This window comes from Emys orbicularis, chromosome 4 (assembly GCF_028017835.1).
Source record: "Emys orbicularis isolate rEmyOrb1 chromosome 4, rEmyOrb1.hap1, whole genome shotgun sequence".
Taxonomy (NCBI): domain Eukaryota; kingdom Metazoa; phylum Chordata; order Testudines; family Emydidae; genus Emys; species Emys orbicularis.
In genome coordinates this window covers 121,772,424-121,791,015 of record NC_088686.1, presented here as the reverse complement: position 1 = coordinate 121,791,015, position 18,592 = coordinate 121,772,424, and the positions used below count along the sequence as shown (strand labels likewise).

The 18,592-nt window shown below is 40.5% G+C and overlaps 1 protein-coding gene across 1 annotated transcript in view; it reads left to right on the top strand.

Moving 5' to 3' along the window:
• OTOG (otogelin) overlaps nt 1–18,592 on the top strand; it is a 147,292-nt gene that overhangs the window by 57,218 nt on the left and 71,482 nt on the right. The window contains exons 21-28 of the mRNA XM_065403357.1: nt 8–146; nt 1,736–1,870; nt 3,607–3,753; nt 4,013–4,132; nt 5,061–5,177; nt 6,042–6,198; nt 7,381–7,407; nt 17,473–17,640. Coding sequence (XP_065259429.1) covers nt 8–146; nt 1,736–1,870; nt 3,607–3,753; nt 4,013–4,132; nt 5,061–5,177; nt 6,042–6,198; nt 7,381–7,407; nt 17,473–17,640 — 1,010 coding nt within the window. The remainder of the gene's footprint in view (nt 1–7; nt 147–1,735; nt 1,871–3,606; nt 3,754–4,012; nt 4,133–5,060; nt 5,178–6,041; nt 6,199–7,380; nt 7,408–17,472; nt 17,641–18,592) is intronic.

Here is an 18,592-nt window from a genome sequence, read left to right as displayed (position 1 = left end):
TTTTCAGTATCTGCCAGCATGGGTCATTTCAATGCACCTTCCATCCCTGCCCATCAATGTGTACTGTGTACGGGGATCGGCATTACAGGACATTTGATGGACTCACATTTGACTTCATTGGAGCTTGTAAGGTTCATCTAGTTAAGGTGAGAATTTATTTTAAAGTCTCCCCAAATCCAGATAAAAAATTAAATAGGTGAAATATCTGCAACAAAGATTTTTTTGCTACTTTTTCAAAAATCTTCACTTTATTTAATATCACATTATTGTTTCATTTGTATGATTAACATTATAATGCAAATAATTTCTTTTTGTGTTATACGCTAATATTGAACAAAACATATCAGCAGGAAAAGACAAAATGTACAGCCACATTTTTGGAAACAAATGAAAGCTGATGGGGCCTGAGGCTCTCCAGGCTTCTATGACATGCATGCAGAGTACAATTCAGCTTCCATTCCACCTCCTGCTTACCAGTACATTAAGTTGATGTTTCACCTGTCACTTTATGAACTTTGTCGCTGCTAAAACTTTGGACCATGAATTAGTTAGAATGGTTTGAGGCTCACCCAGCCCAGTAAGGTGTTCAGTCAACATCTGCCTTATAATCCTGGGTATCTTGTGGCTGTACAGCTTTGGTCCAGAACTCTTACCCCAACAGCCTACCAACAGCCCACAAGCCTCAACCTGGCTTTGCCCAACTTGTTTACTTCTTGCAGGCTGACCTTAGTACCCTTCCAGCCCTGAATTTGCCCCAAAATCATCCTACTGCAGGGACCAGATCCTCTCACTAGAACCTCACAGAAAAAGTATTAGTGTAACATTCCAACTTGTCATCTTATTAGAAGCACACACTTTACTGAATTTATGCAGCATCATTGATTTATAATTAAATCAAATGAGTATATTAACAAAGGAGCATGGCTTAAGTGATACCAAGTAAAAGAGATAAAGGTAGAGACACAAGCACATAAAAGTGCTTACAAGCACATAAAAGTGAAAAACATGCATCTAAAACATAATCTAGCAAGATCCGGTCTTTGTTCAAAATGGTTTCTCTCACCCACAGTCTCCCTTCCAGTTCTTCACTGGATGACCTGGCCAGGACCCATCACAGAGATCAAATTGGTTGCTTCCTTTGTTTCCTTACAGTGAAGGATAAAGATGGAGTCTCTCTCTGTCCCTTATATTACCAAAGAAATTGTCTTTGCCTTACAAGTCAGGAAAGCCTTCTGCAGATTCAGTCTCCTGTGTCTCTCTGGGGCGCAGGAGCCATGTTAATTCTCTGACTCTAGAGTTCAGACTCTAGATAACCCCTGCTGGTTTAACTTGATGGCTTTGTTTACTGCTAATATGTAAATTGAGGTAAACCCACATTCCTTTGTGTATGACAGACCTGTTTATTACCTTTACCTAGCCTAGGCTGTCTTTGTCTTAAACATGTTCTTGTAACATCATATAGAGGGGAACTCATAACTTCACATATAAGGTTAACACATGCATTTTACAGTTATATTAATAACCAACATGTTATTAGCTTTCATATGGTACATCACAAGGCATATTTTGTACAAATATTATTGCTGTCATGTGTAGGGTGTGAATACAGGAGTGCCTAGGGTGAAATATACTTATAGCACATTGAGGTTACTGCTATGGAAAAGAACAAAATAATCATGCATAACTATAGCAGTGTATTATTGATTCAGTTTACATTTTTTTTTTTTTTCTGCAGAGCACTTCAATTACTAGTTTTTCAGTCATTACAGAAAACGTTAACTGCTTTAATACTGGAATAATTTGCAGAAAGTATATTTCCATTAATGTTGGAAAATCTTTTATAACATTTGATGATGACACTGGAAATCCAGTAAGTTTCACTTTTTAGCCCCGAAAAAAGGGAAAATGTATATTTGGAACTGGATGGTCTTGTTTATATACAAATACTTTAAAACTATACTAATTAACCTGCAAATCCTTGAATCTCTTATACACTAAATGCTGATTGCATTTGGCTAGTCCATTGGAATCATTGGGTGAAATCTAGGGCCTGTGTTATGCAGAAGATTAGACTGATGATCATAATGCTTGTTTCTGACCTTAAAATCTATGGATGAAATCCTGGCCCCATTTAAGTCAATGGAAGTTTTGCCATTAACTTCACTGATCAGGACACACAAATGCATGAGGACAGACACAGGGATGGGCTTTAGGAGGCAGGTTGCAACTTTATTCAACTTAGTGTCCCTTTTTGGTGTTTTCTACCCCATCTTCCCATAACAGGCATTTAGGTGGATCCACTGTGGGATTTATAGGGCTCCTATCATAAAGCCTATATGCTCTGCTGAATCCTCTTCCCCTTCCCCTACAAAGGACACAAAAGGTACTAAAGAAGAACGTTTTTCTATGAAGACTCCAGGTCTCCCCTTTTCCCTTAGGCCTGAGGCCCATCAGAGAAATACCAGATCTCTTATTTCTCGGCACTGGCCCTTTTTGTCCACACTGGATGCCGGCTGCAATTTATGATGTGCTAAACATTTGTACAATTTCCAATATAAAATTTCTAAATCCTTTCCTATCCATGGTGCTATGAGGAAGGTGAAAAAAACTACCAGATTCAGACAATCTGGTTGCAATGGGAAAAATTCCTTCCTGACCCCTAAAACAGAAAGTCAGTTGGACCCACAGTATCCTAAATCACACTGTTCCTGTACTATGGGGAGGGAGGGTGGGTTCAGCTAAAGTGGGGCAAGGAGATTGAGAGGTCCCAGGCAATGGTTTCAATTAATGATTGTGCGGAGCAAGAAACCAGTTGGTGCCCATTTCTCTCTGGCCAGCCAACAGGCAACACCACACCCAGGGAGAGGAGGGGCCTACCTCTGTGTACTCTTCCCCTTTAATTCTAAAGCTGTTTGGCGCTTTGTGGATCCAGTCAAGTCTCCCACCCATTAAAGTGGCAATTCATCCTATGAATCTGGATTTCAGAATACTTCCATATAATTGCATAAAATACGTGCCGGTTTCTAGTGTGCTCCATGGTTTGGGTTGATTTTTCATTACTCTAGGTCAGATTCTGCTATCTTTATACAGAATGTTATTTATAATAATAATTAATAAATTTAATATATAAAAGCTTTACTCTGTGTGAGAAAGGATGGCAGACTCTGTCCCTATATAGTTCAAGAAAGCACTCAAATATATGATTACATTAATCTATATTCAGGAACGTACTTAAGCACATGCTTAAGTCTTGTTGAGTTCAATAGAAATTCAGTTTAATTTTGCAACACTCAGGCACCTGTTCAGCATTTTAGTATCCTACCCACTCATACTCTCCTCATCGACTCTGAAAATGTGAAAAGTCATAGATGTTTGTTTAAAAAAACCCCAAACACTCAAAAAAATGTAAAGCAGGTAATCCACAACAAATCCAGCATTAATCATGGTAAAAATCCCCCCTTTATTCCTCTGTGGTAATCACTCAGTATTGGGACAAATTTTCAAATCATCCCCATCGTTCATTTTATTGATGTCTGTTTCCTGACAAGCAGACACCTTTTAAAGACTTTACTTATATTATGTGATGGCTTATTTTGTTTTGAACAGAGTCCATCTAGTTATATAGACAAACTACAAAAAATACACTTATGGAAAGCTGGATTTTTCACACTTGTTCATTTTCCTAATGAACACATCACCATTCTGTGGGATCAGAGAACAACTATTCATATACAGACTGGACCTCAGTGGCAGGTAAGCAGAGATCAACACACTTAAAGTCATTTGTACAGGATTGAAAGACTAACATAACTATCTGACCATGGTTCAGAGAATAGACTAGAAGATCTATCAAACACATCTGCCAACTCAAACAATTCTATAGTAATTGAATTAATATGAAGTAAATGATCAAAATTTGGCAAAATTATAAGCAACTGAAAATGGGATATGACAGGCAACCTTAATAATGGGTAAGGCTAGTAGCACTGACTAATACATATAATTTTTTTAGGGTGAACTGACTGGATTATGTGGAAATTTTGACTTGAAAACAATAAATGAAATGAGGACTCCAGAAAATTTTGAGTTAACAAACTCTCAAGAGTTTGGAAGTAGCTGGTCAGCTGTAGAGGTAAATAATAACAAAAATGGTTTTCCTAGTAAATCCTTGTGTAACACTTTATAGCTCATCAGCCTCAGAGCCAATAATTCCATTCCTGGAATCTCCCCTCGGTTGCAAACCGTATTTACAATATCTACTGACCTTATTATAATAATTAATTAAAGTGAAGTGGGGAAAAAAGGACAGGAAGTTTTTTCTTCCTAAAGCACTGATATATGGAGGATTGATGTGCAGTATTCTGTTTTATGTTTGTTCTAAATGTACTGCCGTTTTTCATTAAATTTAGTACATTGCTCAAAGAGTAATAGAAACATTTAGAGAAACAACCCTCTAAAATATTCCCATCTTTTGCACTATAGAAACGCTGTAATTAAAAACTTGTGTACTTTTAAATATTTTATATGCAGTATCTATATAAATATTTATTTTAAATGAATTAATGTTGAGTATTTAGCTTAGCAGAAGGAAACCATGCATTACCAAATACATATGCACTTCTGAGATTGCTATTCAAAAGTCCAATTGAAACTTTTTAAAATAAAACATTAAATAATGAAAAAACTCAAGGCTTGCTTATATGAGTCATCTTTATTATTCAAGCAAGCAGGACTACACGTGAGAGTAAGTCTTGGACCCCAACAAAGTGAATGTATACAACTGTGGCTTTGTTTTTCCTTTTGCCTCAGAACAAGTGAAACATTTTTCCACAATGGGCTGTTCCGTCTTCACAGATTTACCTTCCTCTATTTAATAATAAGTCCTAGGTTGTCTTGACTCCTACAATGAGTGCTTTAGAAATGATGCATTTGATTTGTGCTCACATGAATTATTTGAAACCTAATTTTTTTTTTAAAAAAGGTTAGGTTTTGAAAGTTCAGATAGCATAGTGGTTGTGAAACAAGTTTCTGGGGGGTGACAATTTTGCTTTCTGGTTTAGTGTGTTGACAGCTCTGACATTCGAAATCCATGCAGTTTGAACCCACTTAGAGAGCCATTTGCCAAGAAAGAATGTGGGATACTGTTAAATGAAATGTTTGAAGCTTGCCATCCAGTGGTGAGTAGTGATAACAAATAAAATGATGTGAAGTTCTGTGTATATGATTAAAAAGAAACCTTACATCACTTTAAATCCCAGTCTTATCTAACATGACAGAGTGAGATAGAAAACGTGACCCATATCTGTTCTGATTCCGATCCATTAGCACTTGCTCATTTGCATGTTTCATAATGATCATGTGCTCTCAGCTGATCTCCAGTTCATCTAGACACATTTAACTAACTAGATATACTTTAGGGCCTGATTGTGCAACTCTTACAGTGTAGACCCATGTAGAGAGCACTTTACAATATTTCAATGAGAAAACTTAGCACTGGTAATAATTGATTTTTCTTTTAAGTTTGGTCACACACAACAAGACTTCATGACAATCAGAGGAAAAAAATCACAGAATTATTTTTATGAAATTGTCTATATGGAGAACAGTTCATCACTAATTTAACCACATTTTTGACCACGTATTAAATGATGTGTGTCCAGTGGTTGCTAACAAGCTTGCTAAGTTTGTTTATTTATGGTTAATTTGAGGAAATTAATAAACTAAAAAATAGAAATATTAAAGTTTAAATTACAAGTAAACACTGTTACCCTGTCCCATACTTCAAGTCAACATAAACATCATATTACTGCACTGATTCCTATGTATCACTTGATTAATTCAATTGTACCACTAAACAGTGTACTAGTTTCTCATGACTATGATGATGCTTTGTGTTTTAGGCAGACACTTAAAATGACACCTATCATATCTTGAAGTCTTACTTGTTAAATTGTCAAAGTCTGATAGCTCTGTATTGAGATCACTCGTCAAAGTCTATGTGAATTATTTTATGTTATTACAATAACATTTATATTCTTCAGGTTGACGTCACCTGGTTTTATTCAAACTGCTTGACAGACACATGTGGTTGTAACCAAGGAGGTGATTGTGAATGTTTCTGTACAAGTGTATCGGCGTATGCACATCAGTGCTGTCAGCATGGAGTCATAGTAGACTGGAGGTCCCCCAGAGTGTGTCGTAAGTTTTCTCAACCAAGTACTGGGCCCAGCACATTGCCAGTCTATACACTGGATCAAGTTCTGAAAAAGTAACCAAAGTTTGAATCACATGAGCACATCCCTTTTAAAGTCAGAGCAATGGCAGCAGAGCTGTTGGTTGGAAGTAGATGCAGCCCTCTGCTTGGCTTCTATTCCCAATTTGGGCCATGGGATTTGCACTGTGTGAGAACTGCTGGTCACGTCTATGTTTGTGGGTGACACACCCACATTTTCTTCTTTTCCCATTACCTTCTGGAGACCCAGCACAAGATATCCTATGGGATGTGGATGGAGTCACTTGTGTGGATTTTTCACTGCTCTGGAAATGTGAAGTGTCCCCAAAATAGCTGATATGAAGCTAGCTGTACAGCATATAATCACAGCATAGGCCAAGTCCAAACTCAATTATTTTGGGTGCAAGAGATAAGAGGAGCTGCAAGCGTCAAATCTTAGAGTCCCCCTGCAGGAGACAACACCTTTACATGCTTTACAACACTTCACCTGCAATGTGGAGGTGGGGAAGGATTAAAGAATGTTCTGAACAAGTGTAATTCAGGATTTAAAATATTGCTATATTATTGTTTGTTAATACAGTTTTGACAAGAGGCTGCAGCTGAGATTGAGGCACAATCGTACAGCGCCCATCACAAACACATAGTAAAAGATAGTCCTAGCTGCAAGGAGTTTATGGTCTAAGAATGCAAGACATACAAAAGGTGGCAGAAGGGAAGTATTTGTACATTACAATTGAGAAGGGAGGCACAGAGAGATTACGTGAGTAGCCTAAGGTCACACAGGGAGCCTGGTAGAGTGGGGAAGCTACATAATAGCTTCTGACATTGTAGATTATACGCAGGTATTTTAATGTCAGCAAGGAAAGATTGTAAAGCTGAGTCTTGACCACTAGAGGTCACAAAAAGATAACCTTATGTGTTTGCAGTGAATGTGTGCTCTGAGTTTAGTGCATTTTTACTCAAATGTTATAATAAATGCTTTGCCAATTAATAAAATTTTGTACAAAATCTAACTTAGTTGGCATTTGGTTTTGAGCCGCTTTTGTTTGTCCATTCATTAGTGGGTTAAAGGAAAACTTGTTTTTCTCTAAATTTCAAATCTGCAAAATGTCTGTATCTAAGTGTTTCTTTCCTTTATATTTTTTTAGCTTATGACTGTGAATATTTCAATAAAGGTAAGTCCTACAATAATGATGAAGAGTTGATAAGAAAGCAAGAAAACATTTTGTTATGGTGTATAATTATTATCATTTTGAATAAAAGTAGAAACTTTGGATCCATGTTCATGAAGAGAAATGGAAGTTGCAAACACTATATTGTTTTAATGTTCAGGTTACTGTATTGCAGGTTTGCTTTGCTGTTTCCAAGAGCTAGTAATCATGGAATCTACTTCATATTGAACATAGACCTACTTCACTAATATATAACTTATTTACAATTAATGTAAATGTTTGAAGATCATAAATAAATAACTGTTCATTAAGTAACTAATGGCATATTTTATACAATAGAATTTGTGCCAGCCAATCATATTAGTATTATAGTTGACAATTTCTCTTATGTGGTTTAAAAAATGTAACCAGTGAAAACTATTGTACTGTGGAAATGAATCCAACTCCAAAGTTAGGGGTGTTCAGAGTCAAGATTTTGGTTTAGATCCATCTATAGTTTATTAATAAAAGAACAGCTAGTCAAGGGCTAGTTTACTACATTATAAAGTGATAATAGCTTTAATAGTAATGTCTTTTATTAAACACTGAAAGATTATATTGATAAAAGAAAATATGATGGAAACACTGAGGTCATAATATCCTAGATGTAGTTTAAGAATCAATTCTCTTTCCCAAGACAGATGATGCAGTCACCACCAAACATGGTGTACTGTGTTATAATTAGCCCACATTGTAAATAAATGAAAATAAAATTAATGAAAGCTATACATAAGATCAGGGAAGAAGAGCTAAAGGAGAATATATGGAAAATATACAGATAATCTACAGTTCATTTTGTTCTATGCCATACCCAGTTTTGAAACAGAGTTGGTTAATTTGTATCATACAGGAAAACAGTCCATATAATATGAGGTCCCTCAGTACTGTTTCATAGTTTAAAAACAACAGATTTACATACATCTGAGCCTAAGAAATCTATTCTTTTACCAAAGGCAGAGTATAATCTGGAATAATTTTTACTGTGGGTTTCCCAAAACTAGTGACCTCTAAAGGTGCCTAAAAATTGAACTGGTATTTAGTACTTAGGACAACAGTACTGATTGCTAAATGATCTGGGAAGCCTCAAGAGGTAGCTAACTTTCAAGAGATAGCCACAAACAAGCAACTAACTAACTAAGGCTATGTCTACACTACAAAATTAGGTCGAATTTATAGAAGCCGGTTTTATAGAAATCGGTTGTATGCAGCCGATTGTGTGTGTCCCCACATAAAATGCTCTAAGTGCATGAAGTCGGCGGACCGCGTCCACAGTACCGAGGCTAGCGTCGACTTCCGGCGCATTGCACTATGGGTAGCTATCCCACAGTTCCCGCAGTCTCCGGCGCCCATTGGAATTATGGGTTGAGATCGCAATGCCCGAATGATGCAAAACAGTGCCGCGGGGGGTTCTGGGTACATTGCGTCAGGCCCCTCCCCCTCCATCACAGCAACGGCAGACAATAGATTCGGGCCTTTTTACCTGGGTTACCTGTGCAGACAACATACCACGGCAAGCATGGAGCCCGCTCAGCTCAGCTCACCGTCACCATATGTCATCCGGGTGCCGGCAGACGTGGGACTGCATTGCTACACAGCAGCAGCAGCTAACTGCCTTTTGGCGGTAGACGGTGCAGCATGACTGGTAGCCTTCATCGGCGATCGGGATGCTGGTAGCTGTGGGGCTGGCAGCCGTAGGACTGCATTGCACCAGCCCCTTACCTTTTGCCTTTTGGCAGTAGATGGTTTATTACGACTGGTAACCGTCCTCGTCGGACAATGATGGCGATCAGTCGTAGTATACTATTTTCTGCCAAGTATTGTCTGCTAAGCACCCAGAAGAGGCCGAGGGCGATCTGGGTGCTGGCAGACATGTGGCTGGCACACGTGGGGCTACATTGCTACACAGCAGCAACCCCTTGCCTTTTGGCAGTAAATAGTATATTATGACTGGTATCCATCATCATCATACTGCCAAGCGCCCAGTATTTGCTGCCAAGCACCCAGAAAATGCCGAGGGCTATCAGTCATGCTGCACTGTCATCTTAAGATGTAAAAAATAGATTTGTTCTGTATTCATTTCCTTCCCCCCTCCCTCCGTCAAATCAACGGCCCGCTAAACCCAGGCTTAGGAGTTCAATCTCTGGGGGGGGGGGGCATTCTGTGTGACAGTTGTTTGTATTTCTCCCTGATGCACAGCCACCTTTCTTGATTTTAATTCCCTATACCTGTACGCCATGTCGTCACTCGCCCCTCCCTCCCTCCCTCCTTCCCCTGGTCCTTCAGATACTAGTTTCGCGCCTTTTTTCAGACCAGACGCCATAGCTAGCACTGGGATCATGGAGCCCGCTCAGATCACCGCGGCAATTATGAGCACTATGAACACCACGCGCATTGTCCTGGAGTATATGCAGAGCCAGGACATGCCAAAGCAAAACCAGGACCAGCCGAGGAGGAGGCGATTGCAGCGCGGTGACGAGAGTGATGATGAAATGGACATGGACCTAGACCTCTCACAAGGCACAGGCCCCAGCAATGTGGAAATCATGGTGTTACTGGGGCAGGTTCATGCCGTGGAACGCCGATTCTGGGCCCGGGAAACAAGCACAGACTGGTGGGACCGCATCGTGTTGCAGGTCTGGGATGATGCCCAGTGGCTGCGAAACTTTCGCATGTGTAAGGGCACTTTCATGGAACTTTGTGACTTGCTTTCCCCTGCCCTGAAGCGCCAGAATACCAGGATGAGAGCAGCCCTCGCAGTTGAGAAGCGAGTGGCGATAGCCCTGTGGAAGCTTGCAACGCCAGACAGCTACCGGTCAGTCGGGAATCAATTTGGAGTGGGCAAATTTACTGTGGGGGCTGCTGTGATCCAAGTTGCCAGGGCAATGAGAGACCTGGTGATATCAAGGGTAGTGACTCTGGGAAACGTGCAGGACATAGTGGATGGCTTTGCTGCAATGGGATTCCCAAACTGTGGTGGGGCGATAGACGGAACCCATATCCCTATCTTGGCACCGGCGCACCAAGCCACCGAGTACATAAACCGCAAGGGGTACTTTTCAATGCTGCTGCAAGCCCTGGTGGATCACAAGGGACGTTTCACCGACATCAACGTGGGCTGGCCGGGAAGGGTACATGATGCTCGCGTCTTCAGGCACTCTGTTCTGTTTCGAAAGCTGGAGGAAGGGACTTTCTTCCCGGACCAGAAAATAACCGTTGGGGATGTTGAAAGGCCTATCGTGATCCTTGGGGACCCAGCCTACCCCTTAATGCCATGGCTCATGAAGCCGTACACAGGCAGCCTGGACAGGAGTCAGGACCTGTTCAACTACAGGCTGAGCAAGTGCCGAATGGTGGTGGAATGTGCATTTGGGTGTTTAAAAGCGCGCTGGCGCAGCTTACTGACTCGCTCAGACCTTAGCGAAAAGAATATCCCCATTGTTATTGCTGCTTGCTGTGCGCTCCACAATATCTGTGAGAGTAAGGGGGAGACATTTATGGCGGGGTGGGAGGTAGAGGCAAATCACCTGGCTGCTGATTACGCGCAGCCAGACACCAGGTCGGTTAGAGCAGCACAGCAGGGCGCGGTGCGCATCAGAGAAGCTTTGAAAACTAGTTTTGTGACTGGCCAGGCTACAGTGTGAAACTTCTGATTGTTTCTCCTTGATGAAATCTCCGCCCCCCCACCCACCCGGTTAACTCTACTTCCCTGTAAACCAACCACCCCACCCTCCCCTACCCTCCCCCCTTCAAGCACCACTTGCAGAGGCAATAAAGTCATTGTTACTTCACATTCATGCATTCTTTATTAATTCAGCACACAACTAGGGGGATAATTGCAAAGGTAGCCCGGGATGGGTGGGGGAGGAGGGAAGGAAAAGGACACACTGCAGTTTAAAACTTTAAAACTTATTGCTCGGGAAATCATCTAGGGTGGAGTGACTGGGTGGCCGGAGGCCCCCCCACCGTGTTCTTGGGCGTCTGGGTGAGGAGGCAATGGGACTTGGGGAGGAGGGCTGTTGGTTACACAGGGGCTGTAGCGGCGGTCTCTGCTCCTGCTGCCTTTCCTGCAGCTCAACCATACGCAGGAGCATATCAGTTTGATGCTCCAGCAGCCGGAGCATCGACTCTTGCCTTCTGTGTGCAAGCTGACGCCACTTCTCCTCTTCAGCCCGCGATTCAGCACGCAACTTCTCCTCTTCAGCCCGCGATTCAGCACGCCACCTCTCCTCTCGCTCATATTGGGCTTTTCTAAAATCAGTAATTGACTGCCTCCACGCATTCTGCTGTGCTCTGTCAGCGTGGGAGGCAGTCTGTAGTTCAGTAAACATTTCATCACGCGTCCTTCGCTTCCGCTTTTGAATATTCACTAGCCTCTGTGAAGGAGAAACATTTGCAGCTGGTGGAGGAGAAGGGAGAGGTGGTTAAAAAAGATACATTTTAGAGAACAATGGGTACACTCTTTCACGTTAGATTTTGCTGTTCACATCACACAGCACATGTGCTTTCGTTACAAGGTCGCATTTTTCCTCTTATATTGAGAGCCTGCAGGTTTGGTGTGAGAGATCACTCACGCAGTGCCAGGCCACAGATTTCAGCTTGCAGGCAGCCATGGTAAGACACAGTCTTTTGGCTTTTTTAACCTTGTTAACAAGTGGGGATGGTTTAAAACAGTACTGCTCTCATTAACCATACCAAGCACCCGTTGGGTTGGCCATTTAAAATGGGTTTGCAATGTAAAAGGAGGGGCTGCGGTTTCAGGGTTAACATGCAGCACAAACCCAACTAACTCCCCTCCCCCACACACCCAATTCTCTGGGATGGTCACTTCACCCCTCCCCCCCACCGCGTGGTTAACAGCGGGGAATATTTCTGTTCAGCAGAGCAGGAAGGGGCACCTCTGAATGTCCCCTTAATAAAATCGCCCCATTTCAACCAGGTGACCGTGAATGATATCACTCTCCTGAGGATAACAAAGAGCGATAAGGAATGGATGTTGTCTGCATGCCAGCAAACACCGGGACCATACGCTGCCATGCTTTGTTATGCAATGATTCCAGACTACGTGCTACTGGCCTGGCGTGGTAAAGTGTCCTACCATGGCGGACGGGATAAGGCAGCCCTCCCCAGAAACCTTTTGCAAAGGCTTTGGGAGTACATGAAGGAGAGCTTTCTCGAGATGTCCCTGGAGGATTTCCGCTCCATCCCCATACACGTTAACAGACTTTTCCAGTAGCTGTACTGGCCGCGATTGCCAGGGCAAATTAATCATTAATCATTAAACACGCTTGCTTTTAAACCAGGTGTAATATTTACAAAGGTACACTCACCAGAGGTCCCCTGTGTGCCCACAGGGTCTTGGGTGAGTTCGGGGGTTACTGGTTCCAGGTCCAGGGTGATAAACATATCCTGGCTGTTGGGGAAACCGGTTTCTCCGCTTCCTTGCTGCTGTGAGGTATCTATATTATCTCCATCCTCATCTTCCTCGTACCCCGAACCCGCTTCCCTGTGTGATTCTCCAGTGAGGGACTCATAGCACACGGTTGGGGTAGTGGTGGCTGCACCCCCTAGAATGGCATGCAGCTCCGCGTAGAAGCGGCATGTTTGCGGCTCAGCCCCGGACCTTCCGTTTGCTTCTCTGGATCTGTGGTAGGCTTGCCTTAGCTCCTTAATTTTCACGCGGCACTGCTGTGCGTCCCTGTTATGGCCTCTGTCCTTCATGGCCTTGGAGACCTTTTCTAATATTTTGCCATTTCGTTTACTGCTTCGGAGTTCGGCCAGCACAGATTCATCTCCCCATATGGCGAGCAGATCCCGTACCTCCCGTTCGGTCCAGGCTGGAGCTCTTTTGTGATCCTGGGACTCCATCACGGTTACCTGTGCTGATGAGCTCTGCGTGGTCACCTGTGCTCTCCACGCTGAGCAAACAGGAAATGAAATTCAAACGTTCGCGGGGCTTTTCCTGTCTACCTGGCCAGTGCATCTGAGTTGAGAGCGCTGTCCAGAGCGGTCACAATGAAGCACTGTGGGATAGCTCCCGGAGGCCAATAACGTCGAATTCCGTCCACACTAACCGAATTCCGACCCCCTAGGGCCGATTTTATCGCTAATCCCCTCGTCGGAGGTGGTGTAAAGAAACCGGTTTAAAGGGCCCTTTAAGTCGAAAGAAAGGGCTTCGTCGTGTGAACGTGTCCAGGCTAAATTCGAATTAACGCGGCTAAAGTCGACCTAAACTCGTAGTGTAGACCAGGCCTAAGACAGTCTGATCTGAACAACTTTCAGGATTCAGGGTACCTTGTAAATCTGCCTGTTGAACCTATGAAGACGTTTGTTTCTTTTTGGATAGGCTCCAGACACTGCATTGAGCTTGTAATGGAGTCAGTTCTCCAGAGGGAGATTGGATGGGGCCTCCAGTAGAAGAGGCTACTTGTGCCTCTCTACCCTCTTCGCCCCCATACGAAAGGGCCAGAGAAAATCTGACTAAAGGATTTGCCTTGCCTGGTGATAGGGGTTTTTGAAAGTGTTTTCAATTTGAGCTGAACTGCTCAGACAAGTGTTATATAGTAGGTTTTTAACTGATAAATTGCTATTTCAATATTTTAATTTAAATACAGGAAAATGCAGTAATAAGGGATTATTGCCATTTATAATTTCTTTTTTGTATTTTTTTTCACAAATGAAGTACCATATGACTGAATGACTGGAAGTTTGAAAGTATAATGTTCAAAATTAAAGGACTGGAAACACGCCTTACAGTGATAAAATCAAGGAGCTCAATTTGTTTAATTTAAGAAAGTGAAGGTTAAAGGGTAATTTGATCACAGTCTATAAGAACCTAAATGGAGAACAGAAATTTGTTAACAGAATCTAACAGACAACAGTATAACAAGATCTAATGTCTGGAAATTGAAGCTAGAGTAATTCTGACTGGAAATAGGGTACTCATTTTTAATAGTGAGGGTAGTTAACTAGAGCTGGGTGAAATTTTTGTCTGAAACTTTTTTCAGTGAAAAATGCAGATTCAGTCACTCTGAAGCATTGTATACATTTGTATCAGTTTCATTGAATTGTTTCAACTGAAACAATCCTAAAACAAAAATTCTAAATATTTGACATGTTGTGTTTTGACATTTTCAAGAGGAAATGCTTCACATTTTTTGGTTTGAAATGACTTAGTTTCAAAATTACCTTTAATTGTATTAGAAATCAATCATAAATGTTTGAAAATAATCCAAATTGAAATAAAACATATAGGTTTTGCTGAAATTAAATGATTTGTTCAGCTTAAAATTATTTTTTTTCTTTCAATTTGCCAAAAAATTTGAAAAATGCTGGTGTTGGTCTGACCTGATTTTTTTTCTCCAAAATTTTGGAACAATTGACCAAGGATTGTGGTGGATTCTCCATCACTGGAAATTTTTTAAATCAAGATTGGATGTCTTTCCAAAAGGCATGTTATAGTTCAAACAGGAATTATTTTGGGGAAGCCTGATAGTCTGATTTACACCAGAGGCAAAACTCAATTATCACAATGGTTCCTTCTGGCTTTATAATCTATGAAAAATGATTCTAATGAACCCTGGATGTAGCAAAGTAAAATTAGATAATAAGGGGTACATTTTCAAATTGTGATGTTAGTTTTAACTGTTATTAAAAGCTGTGGGTGGATAATTACTGTAAGTGTGAGTATGCATGTGTGTATATCTATATGCCTATATATCCACTACATTTCTGATAGTAATAGCCATGTGATAAATACATTTGTCATATAACTTTCACCCCCTTCACCTTCTCTTTACCTGCTAATCCATCTCATAAGGACTTGTTATAATAGGCCAAACAGCTGCCATTAAAAAAAAATCATCCTGCCACAAAAACACATCCTCCTTCTCCCCAAAATATTAGCCTGACCTAAGGCTCAAGAAGGCTAAGATCCAGTCCTGGGCCAGTGATGGGCTTTTTGGGAACAACAATGTCCTGACCTTAGAGCTGTGTATCTCATATCCCTCCAAAGCTGGAAACAGATGCTTTTTATATTGCCAATTTATTAATGGGATTCAGTGCATAATTCATGCCTTGAAAGAGCCTGAGATATCAGACTTTAATTCATGATAATTATTAGTTATAGAAATGCCATTTCAGGACATTTTATGGCTTTTTCTGACCCTTTACTTTCCATGCAGGGGAACTAAGAGACCTGGCTTTAAGGCAGAAGGATACAAAAAATAGTCCCAGTTAATTTAAAAAAAAATAATCCTAAAAATATGTTTTTCTACAATATTATTGGTATAATCAAATAGGTGATGGTGTGACATCATAGGAAGTATTTATCAGCATGTGTTTGATCACAATGTAACTCGCCCTTCGGTTTTATCACTTGTGAATAAGAGACCCAATTTCAAATTCATGCTGATAATACCTTTATATCACACTACTACACCACTGTGTGCACATGTATACAAAAAGATAACATTATACATGCACTCTTACTATCCAAGAAGTTCATTTATACATGATGACTATTGTTAAATAGAGACAAGATGGATGAGGTAATATCTTTTATTGGACCAATTTCTATTGGTGAAAGAGACACATTTTTGACATTACAAAGAGCTGATCTTGAGCTCTGAGAAAGGTACTCAGAGTGAGTATTGTTAAACAGAGGCATTTATAATGTGATTTCAATAATGCTGTGATTTACTGAGAGCTACTGGTAGCATCCTTATAATACAAATATATTAATCCTATAGCTGAAAATCATCTAATAAATGTTCACTATATTTCAGCACAGCTATTTAGCATTTAAATATATATTTGCTATAAGGTATTACCAGACATATGCTAAATAAATCACATCAGTTGCAAAAAATGTTTGTATTATTTTGCATCTGTCAAATAGTTAATTTTCAAATGTAGAGGAAGCTGTGTGAATCTTTGCAAAACCTCAGAACATATGTATAAGGATAATACGCCCATTTCAAATTCAGGCTGATAAGACTTTTTTATACCACACTACTTCAGCATTGTGTGTATGTAGATATAGGTAATATAATTAGGCTTGGCAGAATTCAATTTTTATGTTTTTTTGTAATTTTGATGGATAATATTAATATTTATGTTAAGCCTGTTTAGATTTTTATCGACCTTTAAATTTTCATAGTTGAGGGAAATTATGGTGTGGGTGGGAGTCAGACAATTATTCAGTAACCGTAAACATTGAGATTCAAAAAGTTAAAGCTTTATAAATGGTTAACGCACAAACTGTCAAAACTATGTGTCAAAATATGCCAAATAAATATCCTTAAATCAACAAATCATACCTATGTTTACTATTCATTTGCTAGTCCATTTGTAACAAGTCTAGTCTAAATCATTAGATTTTGACTGTAATAAGTTCTTAAGCAGCTTTTTTCTTAATTTGCCTAGCTGTACATTTTGATTATTAGTAGAAATATTTTTTCTGAGGTTTGTGTGTATACAGTAAAATCGATGTTTACCAACATTTACTGGTAGAAATCTAATCCTTCCAAGCCTAAATATAATATGTTCATTCTTATTATCCATATCTAGCCATAGATTCTAAGGCCTGAAGGGATCACTGTAATTATCTAGTCTGGTCTCCTGCGAGATTATTGTCCACATGCAAATTTTTATGTTTGGGCACATAACCAGGAGCACAACTGAGGTGTCAGCTACATTTTATGTTAGTTGAACCCAATTAAAAATGAAACCTAGAGGGATATGGAGGTAGGGAGGAAAGGGGAAAGTTCTCACAAATCTTTGTGAAATGAAGTTGGAAATTTTGTGCAGTCTAATTACAGCTAGTAGGTGGAAGTGTTTGTTTTTGTTTTTGTTTTTTTGCGGGGTGGGGGTTGCTTCGAAAGGCACTGCCATTTCATTTTAGCACATGAAGCCTGGAATAGTTTTCAGGCTGGAGTTGTTCTTGTTTAGAGTTTGCCTAAGATAATATATGAGAGCTCAAGCATTTGTGACACTGAACATGAAAGTTAATTTTGGCTTCTCTCTCAACAGTTCTGGGAAAGGGTCCCTACAAACTGGTCAGCTACTGGGATGGAGAAGTTGCAATGGCAGCCAAACTGTTGGGTGGCTATGTTTTCCCAGTGAGAGCAGAAGATTTTGTTCCGGGAGATGCCGCGAGCTTTATGCTGACTTCAGGATGGTATAAGCCCAAAGCACATGGTAAAGTCACTGCAACCTGAAAATAAACATAGATAAAGACAAAGACAGAGTGGGGAGTGAACACACACAGCAAATTCTGCCCTTGAAATACAGTCCTGCACCTGAGGACAGAATTGCCCACAGACCTTTCCTCTGCAGCTATCAGCTGATTCTAAACTTTAACAATGTCCGCCAACCTCTGCACTCCGTGGGTTTTAATTGGGTGATTCCAGCTTTATAAATAAATACTTTTTTCAAAACAACATTGTAACCTCCATATTTGTGATCCTGATGAAATACTGCAGTTATTTGTGCATCCAATTTCACTGCCAGGGGAAAAGTTTGTTATAATAAATATTTTAATGATCCTTAACCCAAGATGCACCAGAAATGTCTGATCCTGCTGATCAGGTCCCTAGAGAGCTTGTAAGGAGTAGACTCTGCACCTCCTGCCTGCCATAGAGCAATGTTTTTCTGTGGCTTTCTGTGTGGGACCATAGAATGGGTCATTGTGGGTTGGCTGAGGGAATTGCAGGGCTCTAACTAGTGAGTCTGGCTCCACTGTAGAACTGGCTCAAAATTACATGTAGGAGAGTGCAGAGGGACAGGGCTGTTACTTCTGCTCTTAGTCTGTAGCAGGAATCTCAGTTTTTCTATACTAGTGCCCTGGTATCCTGCCTTTGATTTGGGGAGAAAGGTTTTGTCTCCTTTTCCAGCCATGCACAGACCTCTTCTGTTCAAGCTTTACCCTGCCTAACCAGGATTTGCAGACTCCATTATAACATTAAGAGGATGTCATTTAGTCATCTGGCCTTGGAGGAGTCTACAAAATCTGTATAACAATTTCTTTGTATCATCAGCCCAATTATATTGGAATTTCCTTCATGATTATCCACAGCAGCCATATAGATATGTAATTTGTAGTTTTATAAATTAGATAGTAAATTGTATCCCAGAAAAATGGGTAAATTTT